Below are 21,098 nucleotides of genomic sequence, written 5' to 3'. Positions count from 1 at the left end.
AGGAATAAAAAATACTGTACACACAGGCAAGAAAACCAGAGACATTGTGACAGAGGCGGGAGAGCAGAAGAGCTGTGAATATGAAATGCTTGAGAAAAAACTGAAGGTGTCTGTGATCTATGCTTAACTGAAACTTTTGTTACAGTGATGAATTGTCAGAGTTTCTTCACACGATATGACAAAAAATTGGAGAAACAAAGGAACACAAAATTTAATAGTGTAGTGTGACATTTCGAAAAACAGATCAAAATATATCGTTCGCTTTCTTGCTGAGAGTTAGATGAGAAGATTGATAAGCTAAGTATGAAGCCAAAGCTAGCAGCCGTTTAGCTTAGTATAAAGACTGGGAGCAGGGGGAAACAATTAGCCTGTTGTATCTCGTTTATTTAATCTGTACACAAAATGAAATTCAATGCATTATGGGGAGTTATGTGCTGGAAGCCTTTCTTGGGTGGGAGCAGTGACTTCCTGGTGTATTGTTGTCACTGAAAGGTTGCCAGACCATGTAGTCACTGCTCCAAGTTAAGAAATTGTTCCATTATGTAACTACTCGTGATGTGTTCATTAATAACATTAGCTTTTAGAAACATTAGCCAGGCTAGCTGTTTCCCCCTGCTTCCAGTCTTTGTGCTAAGCTAAGCTAATCGCCCCCACCCCTCCTGTAAAATAAGGAATTGGAAACTAAAAGACGTGTTCCGTATTGAACGCGCTTTGTTCTGTATTATTGAAAATCAATTCAGTGCAAGTATACGGGGGAGAAATATTACAGGTTAGTCTATTAAGACAGTGCGACTTGTATGAGATAGAAGTTATCATGTTAAGTTTCGTTACTTAAACGGAGAAAGCGCTTCTCATTCCTCGTGAGTGAGCGTTGCTACGATACGACGCTAAGCCAATCGGTGCCGTTTGCGTCAAATCAATATGGCGCCCCGTTTCCGTGACGACGGCAAGCGCATGGTAAACACGTCAGGCACCCTCCTCTTCAAAGTTGAGTATGTTATGGTAAACTTCAAATCTAAAGCTGCAGAAAACCAACAAGGTGGTGAAAATGGCACTAAACGAGCTAACGTCAGGGTGGCAATTCATGCGTAGAGTAACCAGCTGCAGGCAGGAGCCCCAAAGGACACAGATAAACAGAGTAAAACGCGAATAAGGGATGATAGACAGGAGAACATGGCCGTTGTGTGGACTATTTTGGAAAATTAGACAAGGTAAGCACGAATTTGTTTCTAAATGTGTCAGCATATTATGTAATTCTATTGCTCCGCTGGGACAAAAAAAGATCTGAATAAATATTTGCGTAGACGATTGCAAAACAAATTATTTGGATGGCGGACCAATGAGTCCCACAGTTAAATATGTGGGCATTTGCTCATGTTGTGTTGAGTTTCTAAAAAAAAATGTTGTTTGACTTGCAGGACTGAAAGCCTCACAGCTGTGTGGGAATTTCAAAACCAGCGCGGACCAGGCGAGTGTGCGCATTTAGGGCAAAATCTGTCTGCATGGCAGGGACACGTTTTATTGCTGTCATTTCATTTGCTTATTATTCGCTGACGTGACTTCTCACTGTTGAGCAAGAATTGGTCTGATAAATGGTTGAAGCCACTGCAGTTTCCTTGATGTGATTATGTATGTAATTAAGTATGTGGGTATTTCTATGCTATATCTTTAGATAAGTCTACTACTGAGGGGTAATGCAGGTGTAAGACCTGTTGTTTTGGACAAAATGAGCATTATACAGTAATCGAATATTTGTTATAGGTCCACAGTAGTCGGAGCTCCTCAGTCTAAGTTCATGTATAGTCCTCCCCTTCAGAGTGGTATCAATCTTCTTATCTAACTCGTCAAAAAGCAAATTTCAGCGCTTTTTTCCCCAACTGCTGAACTATTATTATTATTATCATAATTATTATCATCACTATTATGATTACTCTAATTATTATTCCTGTTTCATGGGACAAATTTGGATAACGAAAAAAGAGTTCATGTGAGGCCAGCGTGTTAAGCAGTGACATGAATTTAGCTGTTCAATGGTCTCAGTGACAATTTTGAAAACCTTTTCAGACCTGGTTTCTTCTTTTTGTTACACTTCCTTGGTTCTTACAGATGACAGCTTTCCTATCTTTCTTGAAAGCTCCTTTTTCCTGTCATCAAGAAGATTTGTGGCTACAGTATTCAGTCCTGAGTTAATGTAAATTATTTCTGAATGTGAGACCCCTTCCATTTCTCAGGTCAGCCTAATAAAAAAAGGCAAAGTATGGATTCAGGTGTCTTATTCAACCTAGAACTAGCACATAATTTCGCAATACTTCAGTTTTTCAACACACCTATGTGTGACATTAGAAGGTAACCTTGTATCAACTGTTCCAGCAAGAATTAAGTGTTACTTACAGTAAGAAGAGACACATGTCATTATTGAAGTTTTCCTCAAGGTATAAAGTTCTTAGTTTTAAATGCAGATAAACTGAATGAATTGCATGTTCAAGTAGAGTGAATTGCATGGTACATGTGTTTACCACTAAGTGGCACTGATGGATAGGTTGTAGAAATAAGCAAACCTGCAAGAGAAGTGACATAAAAAACAAGAAGTATGTGAGAAGAAATGTGTGATGAACACTTTGTTTTTATTCGGACAAACAGATGACAAAAAACACAGTAAATCATAACACTAACACATGTGTTTTGTTAAGTTGCGTGAACTCATGACACCGTGAGCTCAAATGATTGACTGTGGCGAGAGAGAGTGAGCCGAAGATTCAGTCCCCCCAGCTTCACTCCTCCTCTGCCAGCACACATCTGCTGCTGAGGAGATGGGACGCTGATCCAGAGACTAGCACTTCATGCCTTGGAATCCGGTCTTCACAGCATGGCTGGCTGCAACAGAGGACTGTGAGAGGGAAGCTGGAAGAAGACCCCAAACTGGGGAGTATTTATATTTACTTTATCTTCGGCTGAGCTGATGCTTTCTCTTCAATTTGGAGTGATGTCCCAGCGCTGGTGCAGGCAGGTCCTGCTCGGTGTGGAAGTGGGCATGCTGGTGGCGGTCCTGGTGGCCGGCAGTGCAGGACAGACCCATGACAGGAGGGAGGCAGGGTCATCCTGCTACGGAGGATTTGACCTCTATTTTGTTTTGGACAAGTGAGTGCTTCTTTTTCTTGATCACAGAAGATGAGAACACTGGTGAAAACAACATTCAAGATGTTCTTCAGATGCATTGACTGGCTACTACTTGCATGAAAAATGTGTGCTACTGTAACTAGCAAGTTTTAGCTTTAAGTATTTATGTTTGACTTTAAGTTTTAGTCCATCTAGTGTTTATCTTGTGTAAAATCAAAACAGGGTAGGTTTTAGGCTCATTCAAGACAACATTAATCTTTTTTAAGTGATAAAAAAAAAGTAAGGCTCAGGTTCTGTCAGCATAGCTGGCAGATGTGGATGTGCTTATTTTGAAAAGTCACATGTCCAGCTCTTTCTGCTTAAGGTGGCATCTTAGAGAGGCAGAGGTTAGAAAAAACAGGGCAGTAAAACACTCATTTAGTCAAAAAAATTCTTTTGATTTCTTGTGGTGCAGGATGTGGTGTGAATGTTTCAAAATATTTTACAATTCCATGACTTTCCAATTTTTGAAAGTGGATGATAAACCTACAAATAGCATTTGACCCGCAACAACCAAGGGCTGTGAAAAAAAAGTGGAATGCCCCTTTAAAGATAGAGATGCTTTTTAAAATGTGATCTGATCAAGGATTGCATCATTACAACGTAACATAGGGCTGCAATTAACACTTATTTCATTATCTATTAATCTGCCGATTATTTCCTTGATTAATGGATCTGTGCTTTGGTCCATAAAATGTCAGCAGATAGTGAAAAATGGCAACAATGCTTCTTAGACCAGTCTTCAAATGTCTTGTTATATCAGACCAACAGTGCAAATCCCAATGTTACAATGATATAAAAGGAGAAAAAGGAGCAAATCTTTACATTTGAGAAGGTGGGACCAGATAATGATTGGTATTTTTGCTTGAAAATGACTTAAACAATGAATCTATTATCAAAACACTTGCCATTTAATTTCCTGTCGATCGACTAATTGATTAGTTGACTAATCGTTTAAGCTCTAGTTGCGATACTGTGCCATTCTATCTAACATAGGAGCAGATTTCCAGACACTTGAATGTCCCGTGAGAGTTGACATTAGGGTTATATTACACCGCCCATTAAACTGTCATGGAGCTTTAGCTAATAAACCGCTGATCATAAAAACTGTCACGAAGGGAACAAGAAGCTCCTGAACAGGTCAAGTGTTGTGTCAGCGTGTTGTTGTTTTGTAGGTCAGATGATAACCATGTTGTCCTATTCTCTTAAAGATCCATGTATACATTAATAAAAAAAATACTTGCTATATTAGTTGCTTTTTTGCAATCAACATTTTTAGTATGAACAACTCGAAAGTTGTGAGGAAGTGTGTTTACACAATGATTTCTTCACTTGCAGAATGCTTATGCATTCGCTTGGTTGATAAAGTGCACGGCAGGGATTCCTGCGATCAAACTGCAGCCACGCTTCACTGACAGGAGCAGCCCAGATTTAGTCCCAAATTCAGCTCTCTGCGCTTCAGTCCGTAGAACCCTTTCTCCATTAGAGCCAGATGTTCCAAAGATCCCAAGTTTTTGGCTGTCTCCGCGCTGGTACTCACATCACAGGATAAATGAAAACATAAGGGAAGGAGAAGAAGAGAGAAGCAGTGCAACGTGAGAAGAAGCTGCAGAGGTTATGCATTATTCGCCACAAAATTCTCTTTAATTACCGACTTTCACTAATCTGCTTTCTTCTGCTGATCCCTTTGTTGCATCTGCACCTGTTGCAAAGATCAGGAGCTGGCATAAAGTTGAACTCTTCCAAAAAACGACGTGGCACTTTGGTTTTCGTTTGGCATTTATAAAAACTGGCAGTGAAGCCATGTGAAAAAAAAAGTGGAAATATTAACCAAAAGCACTCAGAGGGAAAACACAAAGGCTAAAACTCTCCAGCCCATGTGATGTTTCACCATGATAGATACATACATAGATACATAGATATGCAGACAGTTAATAGCACATAGACAACAGCAAAACAAATATGCAAAACAATGCAGCTACAGCAAAATGAGTCATTAGATTTTGGTTTCTGAAGATTTCCAACAAAAGCACAAAGAACCAGTTACCAAATTGGTTACAGAAAATCTTATTTTAGAACACTTTTGTACATTGTTTATAACCCTGGGCACTGATTTACTGTTGGCTAAAATGTGCAGTACTTTTGATAAGCCTCAAAAACCTCTTGATTTTCTTTGTCTTAACATCATAGCAAACAAAATATTTTTGGGTTTGTTTGGACAAAACAAACAATTGGAGGAATAAAGTGGGATCTGGGAAACTTGTAACAGTTATTTGTCTCTGTTTTCTGACATTTTATACACCAAACTGTTGATCATTTAATCAACAAAGAATTTGGCATATTCATCGATAAGGAGAGTAATCATTCGTTGCAGCCCTATATTACATTGTAATGTAAATGCGGTGCTAGAATGATGTAATCCACATGGAGTACTACTACACAGCCTGTGAAAACAGTTGTATCATCCTCCGCATCTGCATCAGTTTTGACCATTAATTCCAAATCTGTTTCGTGCAAGTCCCCCAGCTGTTTGGAGAAGAAATACTAAACGGTGCAGACTAGATGCAAAGTGCAACTCATGTCAAGTTTTGATTAGGTTCTTTGTCTCCAAAGGAACCATGAAATCAGAGCATAAATTGTTGGTATGGTAATTAAAAAGAAATTAGGAACTTAAGGGCATGCTGCTACACATATACGTTCAAGCAAACAGCATGATGGTGAATTATTATCTCGTGAATCTTGTTCTCAGATCTGGCAGTGTGCAACATCACTGGAATGAGATCTATTACTTTGTTGACCACCTGGCTCACAAGTTTATCAGGTATGTCCACACAGAAACAGTTGTGATTTACAGTAAGTAAAGAGAAAAAAAACTAAACACAATAGTCATCTCTGTCCTTTTTTCTCATTCCCAGCCCTCAGCTGCGGATGTCTTTCATTGTGTTTTCAACAGAGGGGAGGACTCTCATGGCACTAACAGAAGACAGGTGGCACACTCAAACGTCTTGGTGATCTACTTTGTATTTCTGTTTCGTGCCGTTTCATTCCATTTCAATCAATATCCATTTCTGTTTACGGTTCTGTTAATGATCAGAGAGCAGATTCGGGCCGGACTGGAGGAGCTACGCATGGTGCAGCCAGGCGGAGACACCTTCATGCACAGAGGATTTCAAAGAGTAAGTCATCTGTTAAATCAATGGGAAACTGATCCTGCTTCACCAACAGTGTGGCATCCAGCTCTTTAAATGAGACCCATTTAAATTTATAGCCACTGACGCCTCAAAACTTCTCTCTCAGGCCAGCGAGCAAATATACTACGGGACTGGAGATGGTGAGTAGAACATTTTTTCCTTTCTAACACTTAATCATTCCCTTTATTTGTGAAGTCATTTTTTTTTATCCATTCATCAGAGCTTAACTCAATCGTATGGCAGAATCATCACATAAAGAAAGAAACAACAACAAAAACATAGCTACTCTTTTCATCGCATGAAGATTATGTCCAAAATATTTTTTTGCAAAATGGTCCACGTTGATTTTATTTTGTGGAATACAATCCAAAAATAAGAAAAGAAAGAAATAAATCACAGGAGGAGAATGATTTTGTTTCAGTATTTTTTCCCAATCTGGCTCTTTCAGGTTACCGCACAGCCAGTGTCATCATTGGTCTGACGGATGGTGAACTGAGAGAAAATCAGTTTGACCTGGCACAAAGAGAGGTGAGATGGATGTGTGTTTTTTTCCCCGTCACAGTTTCTTTCCGTTACTTGCCAAAAAATGGAACATTAAGGAAATTTAAATGGTAAATCCGGCATCACATATGACGGGAAACTGCTGCTGCGCTGCTCTCTATGGGTTAAAATTTCTAAGCTTGTGCTCAAGGCCACGTCACACTGTGATGTCACAGCAGGTGTTTTCCAGCAGCTGTCAATGGCTACGTTTACATGAATCCTAATATTCCACTAATAATCAGAATAATAGCCCAATCAGAATAAAAATACCTCATGTAACCACCTCAATCAGAAAAGACTGGTCTGATCAGAAGGAAATGAGAGGGGTGGTGTAAACCTTTCATAATCCCTTCAGTTGGAAAATATTAGCACCTAATAACCATGTAAATACTTAATCCAATTGTTTCTCTCTGGTTGTAATAAATATATTGTTTCTGCGCATGTTTGCCTCACATGGGGGTAACAGAGTGAGAGAGAGTGTGTGTGTGACAGATTATATGCAGTATATCTGTGAACGTTGAGGCTATTTGTCAGTGAATAAATGCTACAACTCCTCAAGACCCAAGCCAAGTTCCCGTGTCCTGCTTGCCACCTGCTGGTGAAAGTGAAGGGGGTTAGCCCCAAAGTTGGTGACAGTGGGTTAGCCTAACCTGACCAGTTCATTGTAGTGAAAATCCCAGCCACTCCTAAACAGAGAGCGGAGAAATATATGGCTGCTGAGTCTCTCCACAGTTTTGCTCACACTAACTCTAACCACCACACACACACACACACACACAGCTGTTCTGCTTAAATTTGTTGGCTCTCGTAAACACCAGAACTTATTAGATCACATCCTATTTAAACATTTCACCAGAAATCTTCAATTGGAATGATTTCAATCAGAACAAAAAAAAGTGTGCATGTAACCGATGCTAGTGGCATAACGCTAGCAGTGACATCACTGATTGAGGCGTGGCCACTGTAGGACAAGCTTTTACGTTTCAGCCCGTAAAGAACAGTGCCACTGCAGTTTTAGTGCTCTAGCGGAGATTTATCCTTTAAGTTTGTTTTGTTTGTTTGTTTGTTTGTTCTGTTTTAAATCAGGCCAGCAGAGCGCGCCAGTTGGGCGCCACTGTTTACTGTGTGGGAGTAAAAGATTTCAATGAAACTCAGGTAAATAAATACATTAATCAACCAATAAATCAGTGAACTAATGTATAAATGAATTAATTGATCATTCAAACAATCAGTTAATCATTCAGTCACATTTTTTGGAAGCTTTCAACAATAGCTGACAGTAAGGACCACGTCTTCCCCGTGAATGATGGATTTCAAGCGCTGCAAGGTGTCATTGACTCGGTATGGAAGACTGAAGCTTTTCATTTCAATGTCACAAAAACATGAATATTCTTAATATCATATAATTTAATCTACTTTTTGTTCATCTTTTAATTTTAATATTTCCCCTTTCAGATCTTGAAGAGGTCATGCATTGAGATTCTGGCTGTTGAGCCTTCCAGCATCTGTGAGGGAGGTAAGTTTAAACTGTGTTTTTATTACATCATATTTAAGTTAGATATAATATTGCAACTCAAACTAACTAACTAACATACAGCCATATTATTCCTGTTAGACTACACCGATGACTTGACCTGAGCTTCTTTAAAAATCTACCGTACATTAGTGCACCGCAAGAAAAAATTAAATGGTCAATTTAATTCCACTTCAGAATCCTTCCAGGTGGTCGTCAGAGGAAATGGTTTCCTTCATTCTCGAGACGTACAGAAAGTTCTCTGCAGCTTCCGCATCAACGACACAGTTACTTTGAGTAAGTACTTGCTCCAAAGGGTTTCATTTGCAAACTTTTGTTCTGTGGTTTTCCAGGCCGACACTGACACACTAGAATGAAAAAAATAACTTTTTTAGGATATATTTTTAGGGGTTTTTTGCTTTTAGGCTGCACTAATCAATATTTTATATTACATACTTTTACAGTGTATTATTAACAGTGGGTCTGATGTGTGACGTGAAAGGTGTCACTCGTAGTGATGAACCCACTGAGACATTTTACTCTGCAGTTGTCCTCAGCTCTATGGAGCATTGTAGCTTCTCTCAGCTCATTGATTTGGTTTTATGGCTCTTACTGATGCAACGCTACCTGCAGCAGTGAATTGTGTAAGCTGGTGAGCATTGTAGAGTATTTAGCAGCTAAAGAGCCAGATGTCTTTCACGGAAGTTGGTGGAGATCATACCAGAGCAAAAGGAGAAGGAATGTCGGACCTTACATTCATCAGGTGTCATGACTTCAAATAAATGCTAATGAGAAAGAAAGAAAGAAAATAATAAAATATTAATGCAGCTTTAAGTATCTGACAATTCCTTGAGTGCATTGCACAATGTACTGAATTGGGTGACGAACCAAATTTGTTACGAGTTGATCGTAATGTGAAAAGTGAAACATGAATCATACTGAAGGGTGATGTACTTAAACCAATAATTTAACATTTTAGGAAATATGCTTATTTGCTTTCTTGCTAGGAGTTAGATGAGAAGATTGAGACTCTTAGCTTAGCTTAGCTTAGTTTAGCTTAAAATAAGCCTGGAAACAGCTAGCCTGGCTCTCTCTAAAGGTAACAAAATCCTCCTACAAGCACCTTTAAAGCTCAGTAAATATTACGATATATCCTATTTGTTTAATCCATACCCTTAAATCAAAGTGTAAAAACAACAATGAGCTGTTTTCCGGAGATTATGTATCAGACTATTGCTTGGACTGGACCAGTTGCCACGCAGGACACCAGCGGAGACTTCAGGAGGTTCTTCCTGTTAAAGTCCTTATGCTAAGCTAAGCTAATCGGCTGCTAGCTCTCAGCAAGAAAGTGAATAAGCACATTTTCCAAAATGTTAAGCTTTTCCTTTACAGAGCGAATGGCATGACTGAAGACACATGTTTTTATTAGAGGATAACATGTTGCTGTTTTGGCAGTTAATAAAAGACAATCGTCATCTTGTCGTAAATATTATATTACATAATTGTTAAGACAGGACATTTTAGATACAAAGTGTGTACAGTAGGCAGGCTAATTTTGTGATTCTCCTTCGAAGAATGTTTGTATATGTGCGTAAATAAGTTGAGCAAAGAACTTATCATAAGTCCTAATATTGTGAAGTGATAGTAAGAAGATAACATCATTGAAGATGTGTGAATCCAAATAAACATTACATCAATCCGTCCAACTATTAATAGGCAGAATATAAAAGCAGCAGTTTTGGGATTCCAGTCAGCAGCCAAATACATCATCGTGCCAAGTTTATTTTGGCCTTTCGGACGGGGACGGGTGGGGGAGCGGAGCTCTTTGTGGCTCACAATGATTTAAATCCCTGTCCTCCCTAAAAACCATCAGCACTATCTTCCTCTGCTTTGAATCAGCTGGTATAACGCTCAACGCTTCTCAGATGTCTAAAGGGGAATGTGGATCTCATCAGGGACGAGCACCATCTCTGCACAAACTAGACACTCACTCAGCCAGGGTAAATAAACCACAACCCTCCTTCATTTGCCTCATTTTCCATAAGGAGAGGAAGTCCAGGAATTTAATAACAAAAAGAATATTTTCAGGCTTGAATCTCCTGAAGTTTCATGTCTGGTAGAGAAAAAGTATGATGAACTTTTCCTTTGCTTCACTTTTTAATTTTTCTTTGACCATTTGCTGTACACAAAGGATGACTTATCTTGTGATTACCTCACTGTATATAGTCTCAAATCACATTATCACATTACATCATGATACAAATCTTCATACTGATTCTCATTCTACAGTGAAAAGACCTTTGGTGGTGAGAGATACCTACCTTTTGTGCCCAGCTCCTGTTTTGGAAAAACAAGGAACGTAAGTGATTATATTGGTTTTTCTTGCTTGATTTTTTTTGTTGTTGTGTGCAACATACTTAAAACTAAAATAAATGTTCAGTACCACAGATCAACACTGAACAACTCAAATTAGGTTAGATTCACCAGCAAAGAACACCAACTTGTCATCAGCAAATGTAAATGTGTGTGATTGTTGTTGAGAAATAAAAACAGAAACGTCTCCCTTAGATGGAGTAACTTTTTTGTAGATGTTCAAACTTTCCATGCTGAGAATTTCTAGGACTTTTTAATCCATTTTAAGATTCAAAGTTAATTCAAAACATACAAAACAACAATGTCAACTGCTTGATTTTGTCAACATGGACAAAAAATCCTAGAGTTATGGAACGTTTTAACCTCTACAGTTCAAGGGAATTGCGTAAACTTAATGAGCTAATGAGGACCATGTTATATGGTCAAAAACTCCAGAATAGCTACTAAATGCACCTTTAGATAAGATTGTTTTTGTCAACTGCTGTTTCAAAGGTCAAACATGAACTTGAATAATTACTGTTGACAACTTACCTACTACTATGGCAAGTCAAAATGTCTGCCATGTAAAAGGTCTATAAATCTGATTATTTTGGCAAAGATAAAAAAAAACAAAAGCTCTCATCTGAACACAACCATCAAGATATAGATTCACAAGATTTATTCAGAAAGCAAAAAGACATGTAATGTAGAAGGTGGACAGATTTTAGACATAGAAGAAAAGGAGAAACTGTCGCTGCTCATCAGGCAAAATGCAAAATATGGTTTATTGTTTATTGTTCCCTTGAATTCACTGTCAACATATCAGGAGAGCTTTAGTCTTCAGTTTGTGTGTAAAAACCGTAGCAGTTGGAGCAAAGTGTAAACTGCATTTTTTATCTAATGAGAAACATTTGTGGAAATTGTTCCTGTTGTTTCAAATTCTACCCGTTGGTAAAAATGAATCAATTCAATTTTTTTCTGCTTCCACTGTGGAGCATGATGGAAAGGTTGGGATCCACCAGACAGTTGTATAATGCAAGACAAATTCGGTTAAGGTATTCAACCACATTTAACCAGGATCCTTGCATTCTTACCATGAAAGATTTTAGTTCCTATAAAAAGCAACAGATACGAGCATTACATTTGCAGAGTTAGAGGAGTGCTGAATGTACTAGCTGAGGCTCTAACTGTCAGGAAACTGTCATTACTCTCATTTACTCTCTTTCCATTTCTACAGGGCTGCCACTCTCCACGTCAGCATGAATAATGGCCTGAGTTTCATATCAAGCTCTGTCACAATAACTGCAGTCACTTGTGTAAGTATGTCATGTGAAACATAAGGGGACTAAAAAGCTGAACTCACACATGGGAGGGAAGTGTTGTACCAACTTCATTTTGGATTTCTCTGGATACAATCACAGTATATACTTGTTGGGAGTAGAATTAATACCAGTTGTTTTGTAGCTTGTCTTGATTTATTTCTCTCTGATGTCACTATTCAACACTTATCAAATGTTTTTTTTGTTCTTTTTGGCATCTGCTGTTCTTTTCGGTTTATCTTTGAAGAAAGTCAAGCCACTTGTCACACATGAGTCCTCTGCTTCCTTTTGCTGTATTTCATTAGCAGCTTTTACACAAAAAAGATGTTATAAAAACTGAAGTAAATCCATAATGTCCTCTGCACATATCCCTAAACATGTGTCAATGTATTTATCCTTATAGATAATCATCTAAAACACCTAACATACAGTATAAAAAGATTCCTATTTAACCTGAATAACCTTTGAGTTCTTTTGTCCATTTCACTATGGACATTTGTGATCATGACTAACAGCGGTTGTGTCCCATATTTATTTTTCTTTCAAGTCTGATGGGACCTTTGTGGCCATCGCTCTGCTCATTCTGCTGCTCCTGCTCACCATCGCTCTGCTGTGGTGGTTCTGGCCTCTCTGCTGCACTGTGGTATGACCGCCATCTCCATCCTCTCCAAGTGAAGAACATGCAGTTGCAAATAAAGGCTTGAACACTTAGAAAGATGAACTATATCATGGATAGTTATGTTTATGGTCATATTATACATGTTCCTGTTCTTTGATTTTGTACATGAATAATGGACAGTGTTTTGCAAACATGCATAAAACAGATTTAGAGTGACAAACTTTGTTATTTCATTTAAAGAAGAAAAAAAACACAGATTTTATGTTACGACACATTAAACATCCTTTGAGGTTTACAGTCTTTCTTTGTTTGCAGGTCATCCATGAGCCACCTCCTCCAGTAATAGATGATATCTCTGTAAGTGGTTTTATTTGTTCTTTATCTTGTAATCACAAAATGTTGTAAAATTCTTGGAACTCAGTAATTTCTCTAAAATAAAGATGAACTATTTTGCCTAAACAACAAATAAACACATGACATGCACACAAAGAAACAATACAGATTTTAGAATAGCAGCTCAATGACTGAGATTAATTAATAATCTTTTATTATTATGTGGTTTATATGGTACAATTATTATATGTTACATATGTGACACCGCTGTTCAACCCTGGTTTTCTGATGTATAGAATATTAATGGCGTTGTGTGAGGTTGTGGTCACCATTTTTTGCTTTACTCTTGTGAACATGAATGCTGACTGAAAAGGTTTCCTTCTTCTTTAGGATGATGAAGACGGTTTTCCCAAGAAGAGGTGGCCCACAGTGGACGCCTCATACTACGGAGGCCGAGGAGTTGGAGGCATCAAGAGAATGGAGGTAGAGAAAATGGCAAGCCAGATAGCAAAGGCAGAGCCACAGAATCTGTTGAATACATATAAAACAGTACCCACAACAAGTGACTGTGTGTGGAAATTTGATCATAGTTAAGGTGTGACACCTGACTGTGAGCAGCAACAAAGTGAATCATTGCTTTTAAACATTATTTGTATTTATCGGGAAAATTATTCATCATATATATACCAATAAAATTTGTTCAAAGATAATAACTTTGTTAGAAATCTTTATAAAATCATTTCTTTGAACAGTGTATCCTTAACATCAATACAGTTTGGATCTTAGAAGCTTACAACTTGTCTTTACTGTATTACTGTTGCACAGCTACTAAAATAGAAAAAGATCCAGATAAGACATTATTTCAGACATTCTCAAAAAATTTTTTTGCCACATCCTGCTTCTTTCAATAGTGAATGTGAAATCTTTTAAATATTAAAATCTGTACTGTTTGCCAACTTCGGGCTCACAGACAAAAGACATGGCTTGTTTGGAAATGTTGAAAGACGGGAGTGAGATCAAACAAGTACAGCAGGAACACAAAAGGGAAGCAGGAAGCAACTCATCCCTTAAAAGAGATGAGTATGCAAGTCCATGCTAGAGGAAACTGAGTCGGTTTGTTGTGTTGAGTAGTTTGGAGCCAGTGAGGCCATCTGGCCAGCAAACTGCAACGACGACAGATCTACCAAATGCTTAGTAGAAGAAAAGAGCAGGACTGTTTTAAGGCAAGGAGATCCGGGATGTGTACTGTACACCGAGTGTGTGTGTGATTCTCCGCGGTTTGAAGGTACCTCTCATGTTTTAAAGAAGGAAAAGGTAAGAAAGCAGTGATGAGAAAAGTTAAGGCAGCCTGACATCTGAGCTGGCTAGTAAGAGCTGGATGATAGAAATGACACCAAGACGTCCACAGGTCAAGATGAACCAGATGACACATCTGTTTAGGATAATGAAAGTGAAGGAGACAGAAGTCACTCTCGCAGTGTGAAATACTTTAGTAGCGCAGTCTCAGGAGTCTGTGCTGTTGACTTGACTTGAAGCTGAGCCCACTTCCAAACGCAGCTATGGAAAATATGCACAGCTTCATTTAAGTGTTTTCTCTGCCAAGTTAAAGCCTTCACAGCTTGTCTATGGCAGCTGCAAAGGAGTAAATTTGAGTAATGAACTTTCAAGGTTGCTTTGTACCGGTTTCACTCCTGATTTGTTGGATCGTTCTTGACATTTGCTTTAGCTTTTTTTTTAAGTGGCTCTTTAAGCCACTTAAGTCTAAGCATCAATGTGATTGTTTTGTCAAAATAACTGTGAAAAAAACAATCTTTTCCTTTGACAATGCAGACTACTTGTGGCTGTGGGTCTCTTGCTGAATTTTTGAGGTTTTATGCTATAAAACAAGTTCAAAATAAATGTCTCTTCTCTCAGGTTTAGCAAAAATCCCACATTTGAAGCTTTGGAGCGTGTTATGACGCAGTTAAATTTTGTGGCGAGGGAGACAACTTCTGTTTTCTTCTGGATCTCAAGGACTGGGCTTGATTAAATTCTATGTAGACAGACATGATATAAACATCTGGATAGGCGACGAAAGAGCCACGTTTTATATGCAAAAGATGGATGTAGCAAGTCGAGGCATGGATTAACCGTACCAAAACAGTTAAGGTGATGTAATTTAATGCAGATGTTGAGGCACTGGTCCAAAAATGGTTTCTCTTGGGTCTGATTTTATCAGCGCAAATCAGATGCTTCATTAGCCAAGATCACAACATTAGTGCATGTTGGCACAATAAAATAGTTGTTAACTCTAGATAACAATTGAGGGTTGTAAAAATCTATAGAAAATATAACCAGATATCATATTCTAAGTATTATGTCATGTTGCCTATAAAAACAGCCAGTTTTGGACAGTTTCACTTTTAATTACGGTCTCTTTTTTGTCACTGATCAGTGCTGACAGCTTCTGTTTCTTTTAAGGTCCGTTGGGGAGATAAAGGTTCTACTGAAGAAGGAGCGAAACTGGAAAAAGCTAAAAATGCTCGAGTTGTGATGCCTGCCCAGGAGTTTGATCTGCCTCCATCACGGCCGTACTACCACATGCACAAATCCATGCGCCCTCAGAAGTGGTACTCTCCCATCAAGGTGCTTAAGTTATTATACATTAACTTATGCTGTCTCATATTCAATTGTCAGTCAGTCTTTTGCTTATTCTTATTGTTTATATCATCACATTAATTTAAATATATTACTGCTGTCAAAAGAACGGTATCAGTCAAAAGTTTGGGCATACCTTTCCGTTCCCTTGAATGAGAAAGTGTGTCCAAACTTCTGAAGGGTAAAGAAATAATGTTAACATATGTTATAAACAGTATGACGTTTATTCCAGAGGCTCTAAAATCATTTTTGACATCATAGGCCTCTTCCTCGTAATGGCTTCTCGTCACAATAATCTATTTTTTCCTTTTTCAGTGTTTCTGGGAATAATGTGTTACCAGGAAATAGTTAATAAAATTGGTTTCCTAACCTATTAGTCAGCTGAATGGATGGTAATAAGTACCAGACATGAACTGAGCTAACCCCTGAATATGGAATCTGTTGAGTGGGTCTTATTACTAACAAATTACATTCTTTGTTTATCTGTCTTTCTACCATACAAAGCTTCCTATGCAGGAATCAAAGAGAGACATCTGGAGCAAAAAAATGGAGCAGATACAGTCTGGCAGAGTCACAAATAAACAGACAGACAAACTCTTTCTCATTATTGCAGCTATTTGATAGAACTTAACTCAGTCTTTTAAAGGATTGTTTTTGCTGATCTGCTGGCCAATGCACACAAGTTATGTTAACTTTCTAGTTTTTATCAGAGATCATTAGTATAACATGCTAGTTTTTATTTGTAACGCCATCTGTGATCATCTCTCTATAGGGAAAACTGGATGCGCTGTGTGTATTCCTGAGAAAAGGCTACGACAGAGTGTCTGTGATGCGACCTCATCCTGGAGACAAGGTGAGGCATGTTGACAAGCCAGAGATAACAGAATAATGGAAAATCAAGGCTACTGCTTCCTCTATGGAGTAATGAAAAACAGCATGCTGCTCTTTACAGCTGTAAGATAAGCACGCATGCATTCAAAACAAAGCAGTTAATAAGATTGTGAACCAGCTATGTCACTCTTTGGCAGGCAGACCTTAAAGAATTTGCCAGACTTTAAATTCATGACCTCTGGAAATAAGGGATAAGGGAAGTTTGGAGCGAAAGCTCAGGATGAAAGAACAAAGTAGGGACCATACTGAAATCTTATCTGCATGATAGATTGACTCTAATCCATGGAAAAAAAACCGTCAGAGCTTCATCAAATCATAAGAATAGTGAATAGGGGACTCTCAAGGGGCACGAGGAGTAGACAAAGGTAAATACAACTGCAGTATTGTCTGGAGGAATGCTCTTGTCTGTAGAAGTCATTAAAGAGTAGATGCTGCTTGCTTCCTCCAACTCCCAGCGTCAGCACGGCTTGACTGGCAGGAATGCTGTTTTCTTCCATGACACTCAGTAACAGAGGAATTTCCTCTTTCCATCTGTAGAAAGCCGTACCCCTCCGAACCTGCCAATCGCTGTGGTGCAGTAGTTTTTGGAATTTTCAGAGCAGGAATACGCTGCAGTTTCTTGTCTTTACAGAGCTTTTCTATACATGTTTCATCGCTCAGTTATATTCATAAACAAAACAAGCCTCTACAATGACCCGTGATTGCTTTAATTTGTGCTGAACCGTCTTTTTCCGCAGGGCAAGTGCATCAACTTCACCCGAAGTACATCCTACCCAGCTCCTCGCTATCCCATCTACAACCATCCCTCCACGCCCGTCTACACTTTGCCCCACAGCTACCACCGTCGTCCGTCAGAGGACCTCTTTCATCTGCCCCCGTCTCCAACTTCAACTCTCCCCCCTCTGCCGTCCACTCCTCCGCCTTCCACCAGCACCCTTCCCATGTACACCCCACCTCCAAACAGAGCCCTGCCGCCGACCAACATGAGCCCTGTCTCTGCACCCCCTTCTCCGACCGGCTCGCTACCGCCTCCACCTCAGGGTCCACCTCCCTGTAGAGCTCCTCCTCCGTCACGGCCTCCTCCACGCCCCAGTCACGAGAACTACTAATGATGATAAGGAGTTGAGGAGTAGGATCCGAACTCAGGATGGAAACCTGAAGACTCTTTCACTGAGCCTGTGTTTAATTACAGAGTAAGCGTTTAAGTGACTGTATAACGTTTCCTCTTGAGGCTGCAGCTGGTGATTCAACACCTGAACAGTGAAACACTTTCAACAATTAAGTCTATTTTCCTCAATAAGTGGCTAGCGCATGACGTGCCATGAACTGACTTTTTTTTTCAAGTCTAGAAGGTGAATATTTAGTATAGCAAGCACAGCTTTGGCTATTAAATGCTATTGGAGCAATGCAATTTATTCACAAAAACAATAATCATTTTAAGAATTTAATCAGCAGGAAATCTGGTGGCTCAGCAACTGCGTCATGTGTTTTATACATGCAAGTTTATTTGTTAAATACTGTCTTGGAAAATGTATATTTTGTGAATGAATATTCATTAAATCACAAAAATATATGTATATATCCATCATATTGCATTAGATGTCTGATTTTCATGGACAATGACGGTTTTGGTGTATTTTTTCAAGGGAATAACAAGAAGGGGAATTGAGATTTATATATTAATGCTGACATACTGACCTAGCAGACTGGCTGCTATTTTAAGATAATTTAAAAAAAAAAACTGAATATAATAGAGTTAACATTATTCTTATGAGGTTGAGCATTTCTGTTGAAAATGATAAACATGGAAATAAATCCTAAAGTTAGGAATTCAAGAAGCACAACTTTAATGTGTAAAACTGTCAGCGAGAAACTCTTAAAACACATAACAGTTACATCTTTGGCAGTGAGTGACACTGGCTGTCAGACACTATTTGAGGTTTGTAGCAGTGATAAAAGTGACCTCTGGAAAATCCTTTTAGCTGCCAGAATGATTTCTTCGAGTCCTATGATCAAATTTATGCATACTATTAAATTGCTTTTCTCTTTTTTTACTTTAGTCATGATTCCTCAGTGTCTGAAGTTTTAGCAGAGCTATGATGGACGTACTGAACGCACATAAGATACTGAGCTTGTGTGTCCAGATTGATGTTTAGTAGCCATGACAGACTTTAACTTACAGCTACAACTTTAAAGATCCTACACACCTGCACAGACTGTGGTTGATTGACATCTTCCTAGCTTTCCTGGTAGGGCGGGACACCCTAAAAAGATTAATGGCTGTGTCTGAAATCACTCCCTTGTTAACTCATTCACAACCCTTTAAGAGACAATCAGTAGTTCCTCTACAGGGAGCTGAAAATTCAGACTTTGGACACTCAGGAATACTCATCATCGTTTTTATGTGTCTAAGCCTAGTTCACTGACAGGCGTAGTGTGGTCTGACTGCAATTTTCACTTTGCATGTACATTGCGAGCCTTTTTCATTGAAGATATTTTGACTTGTCACAATAGGAAGGTGTTAATAATAAAATGAATGCTTCATTTTCAGGGTCAAGGTGTTGTTCATGCTGCACACTGACACACTGTCATGACTTACTGGGACGCTTCATTAGAACAGAGCTATTGTTGTTCATTATTAGTAACTCCTGTGCTTTTCCTACTATGACAGGTCAACATGTCTGCTGTGAATTTTAAAGGGCACTATATAGTGCATATATTTTATACTCAGAATCCAGACATTCAAATGACAGTAAATATAGTACACCATATGGTAAATAGGGATTGATTTCAGAGCCCAGGACCTTTATTACTACATAAAGTTTGGCGACATCGTATAATTCCCAGCGTGTCTCCACCCATCTTCAACCTGAGCAATAATTGAAAACACCTGTGTGGGTGTGCAGTGCCTTTAACTTTAAAACAACTTTTGAGATTGGTCCTTACAATGAACATACAGTCCTTCCACATGAGAGCAATAGAAACACTCTAAATATGTTTCTTTTAGTTTTTCCCAAAGTGACCCAGAATGTACAAAAAAAGGGGAAACATTTCTTTTTATTTTTGTGCAGCTGGTACAAATTACTGCATTCTTCACATTCAGTAACATTCATTGAAATAATCTGTTGTGTTCTCCTGTGTTAGGTAACATAGGGACATAATATAATGTGATTGTGAATGTTTTTTCTCCATAAACAGATTGCGCAAAGCCTAAAGAATACACGCTCTCTGCTCTCTAAAGCTTACTTAAAGGATTAATTACCCATTTATTAATGACTGATAAAGTCTTATGAATGACAAATAGATTTGTGGGTCAGACATTTTGGAGACTAATTACGAAAAAGCATAGCTGCTTTTATGCAGTTAAACTTTCCACTATCACTTTAGAGAAGAATGCGCTGAGTTGTGAGATGAAGTTTATAATAACTGCCTTGTTTGTATAATTATTTACGAGTGATCAGCAACAGTCTATAAGCACTTGGCTGCTCTGTCCTCCTTTCCTGGCCAGCACTGCAACCCTAATGTGCATATAGAATGAAGAAAAAAAAAAATTTATTTACTTAATTTATAACAGTTTGGGTTAGATGCGTACAGACTCTCAATAAACTTGACTTTCAGAGATTGGGATTATGCAACAAGCCAAGGAGCAGTCTTATTCCGCTCAGATCTACTAAAATAAATCCCAATATATCTTTTCCATGTGCTTTCCTTTCTTTTCAATTCTTTCTTCACTTGGAAATGCTTTCACAGACGCATGCAGTCCTGTGGACAGTGAGCTCATGAAGGCGTGTCTGAGAAAGGTGCCAGAAGCAGAGGCAATTGGATTAGAGGCAGACAACTGCAGCAATAAAAGCAAAATCCAACTATGATGCCATGCAGATCTGGAAGAGTTATTTACACAGCTTCACACTTTGCCAAGTCCACCAGCAAGCGCTGAAAAGATTGTTGAGGATAATAAAATGTTAATTATGTCTTCCTATGTATGGTTTAGACTGTTGGAAGAGAATAGAGGTAAAGAAGGAACAAGTTAAGCCCAATGGGGAAACCTAAAGGTATTTCCTGCCTATTCTTAGACTTTTCTTTTGGCTGTTTCCAGCATTATGGGGGCAGAGAGTTTACCTTTTCTTAAACAGTATTAGATTCTCATTTACTAAAAAACAACAATGCAAACATCTCACAATCGCCAGCAGTGTTTATGAAGTGTACATGCATTTTTCACCTTTAATGTATGGAGAAAAATGTAAAAATATGTTTTACACTGTCCTCATCTTGGCCAGCAGCACGGTCTACCTCGGCTGCACAAACAATGGTAATCACTGACGTCACTCAGACAACCATCTCCAGACATATGCAAGTTTATGTAGCTCTGACACACAGCCTTAAACTCATATATAAATCCTGACGCGTGATGAAATCAGCTCACAACCTGGCTCACTCTCTACTTTTTTCCATGTGCTTTCCTTGTCCCCGGTTCAGGAAAATTACTCTCGTACTAAATCCAGGCTCACATGACATTCTCACTGATAGTGTTGAATAAAAACAAGTGT

At 38.6% G+C, this 21,098-nt stretch overlaps 1 protein-coding gene across 2 annotated transcripts; it reads left to right on the top strand.

The window, feature by feature from the left end:
• Positions 1-905: 905 nt before the first annotated feature.
• Positions 906-18,804, top strand: antxr1b (ANTXR cell adhesion molecule 1b). Of its 2 annotated transcripts, XM_067574614.1 has the most exons (19): positions 906-1,211; positions 1,419-3,138; positions 5,906-5,977; positions 6,072-6,143; positions 6,251-6,332; positions 6,454-6,487; positions 6,796-6,875; positions 7,974-8,042; positions 8,148-8,228; positions 8,343-8,403; positions 8,599-8,697; positions 10,690-10,759; positions 11,990-12,068; positions 12,619-12,714; positions 13,006-13,047; positions 13,414-13,506; positions 15,484-15,648; positions 16,433-16,513; positions 17,289-18,804. In XM_067574614.1, exons 2-19 carry the CDS (start codon positions 2,960-2,962, stop codon positions 17,658-17,660), a joined length of 1,827 nt encoding a protein of 608 aa, XP_067430715.1. In that variant the 5' UTR covers positions 906-1,211; positions 1,419-2,959; the 3' UTR covers positions 17,661-18,804. The 2 variants fall into 2 exon arrangements, with proteins under 2 accessions (XP_067430715.1, XP_067430716.1); XM_067574615.1 differs by lacking the exon at positions 1,419-3,138 and having other exon boundaries at positions 907-1,211.
• The last annotated feature ends 2,294 nt before the right edge of the window (positions 18,805-21,098 follow it).

Source organism: Thunnus thynnus, chromosome 19 (assembly GCF_963924715.1).
Source record: "Thunnus thynnus chromosome 19, fThuThy2.1, whole genome shotgun sequence".
NCBI classification, from domain to species: Eukaryota; Metazoa; Chordata; class Actinopteri; order Scombriformes; family Scombridae; genus Thunnus; species Thunnus thynnus.
Note: the sequence above shows the minus strand (reverse complement) of the source record. Positions and strands in the feature narration are given on the sequence as shown.

Excerpts from the sequence above, each read along its gene's own strand:
- antxr1b (XM_067574614.1), top strand. The coding sequence starts at position 2,960 with ATGCTTTCTCTTCAATTTGGAGTGATGTCCCAGCGCTGGTGCAGGCAG. Across the intron at positions 8,043-8,147 it reads AAGATTTCAATGAAACTCAG|CTTTCAACAATAGCTGACAG; the intron begins GTAAATAAATAC and ends ATTTTTTGGAAG. Across the intron at positions 13,048-13,413 it reads CAGTAATAGATGATATCTCT|GATGATGAAGACGGTTTTCC; the intron begins GTAAGTGGTTTT and ends CTTCTTCTTTAG.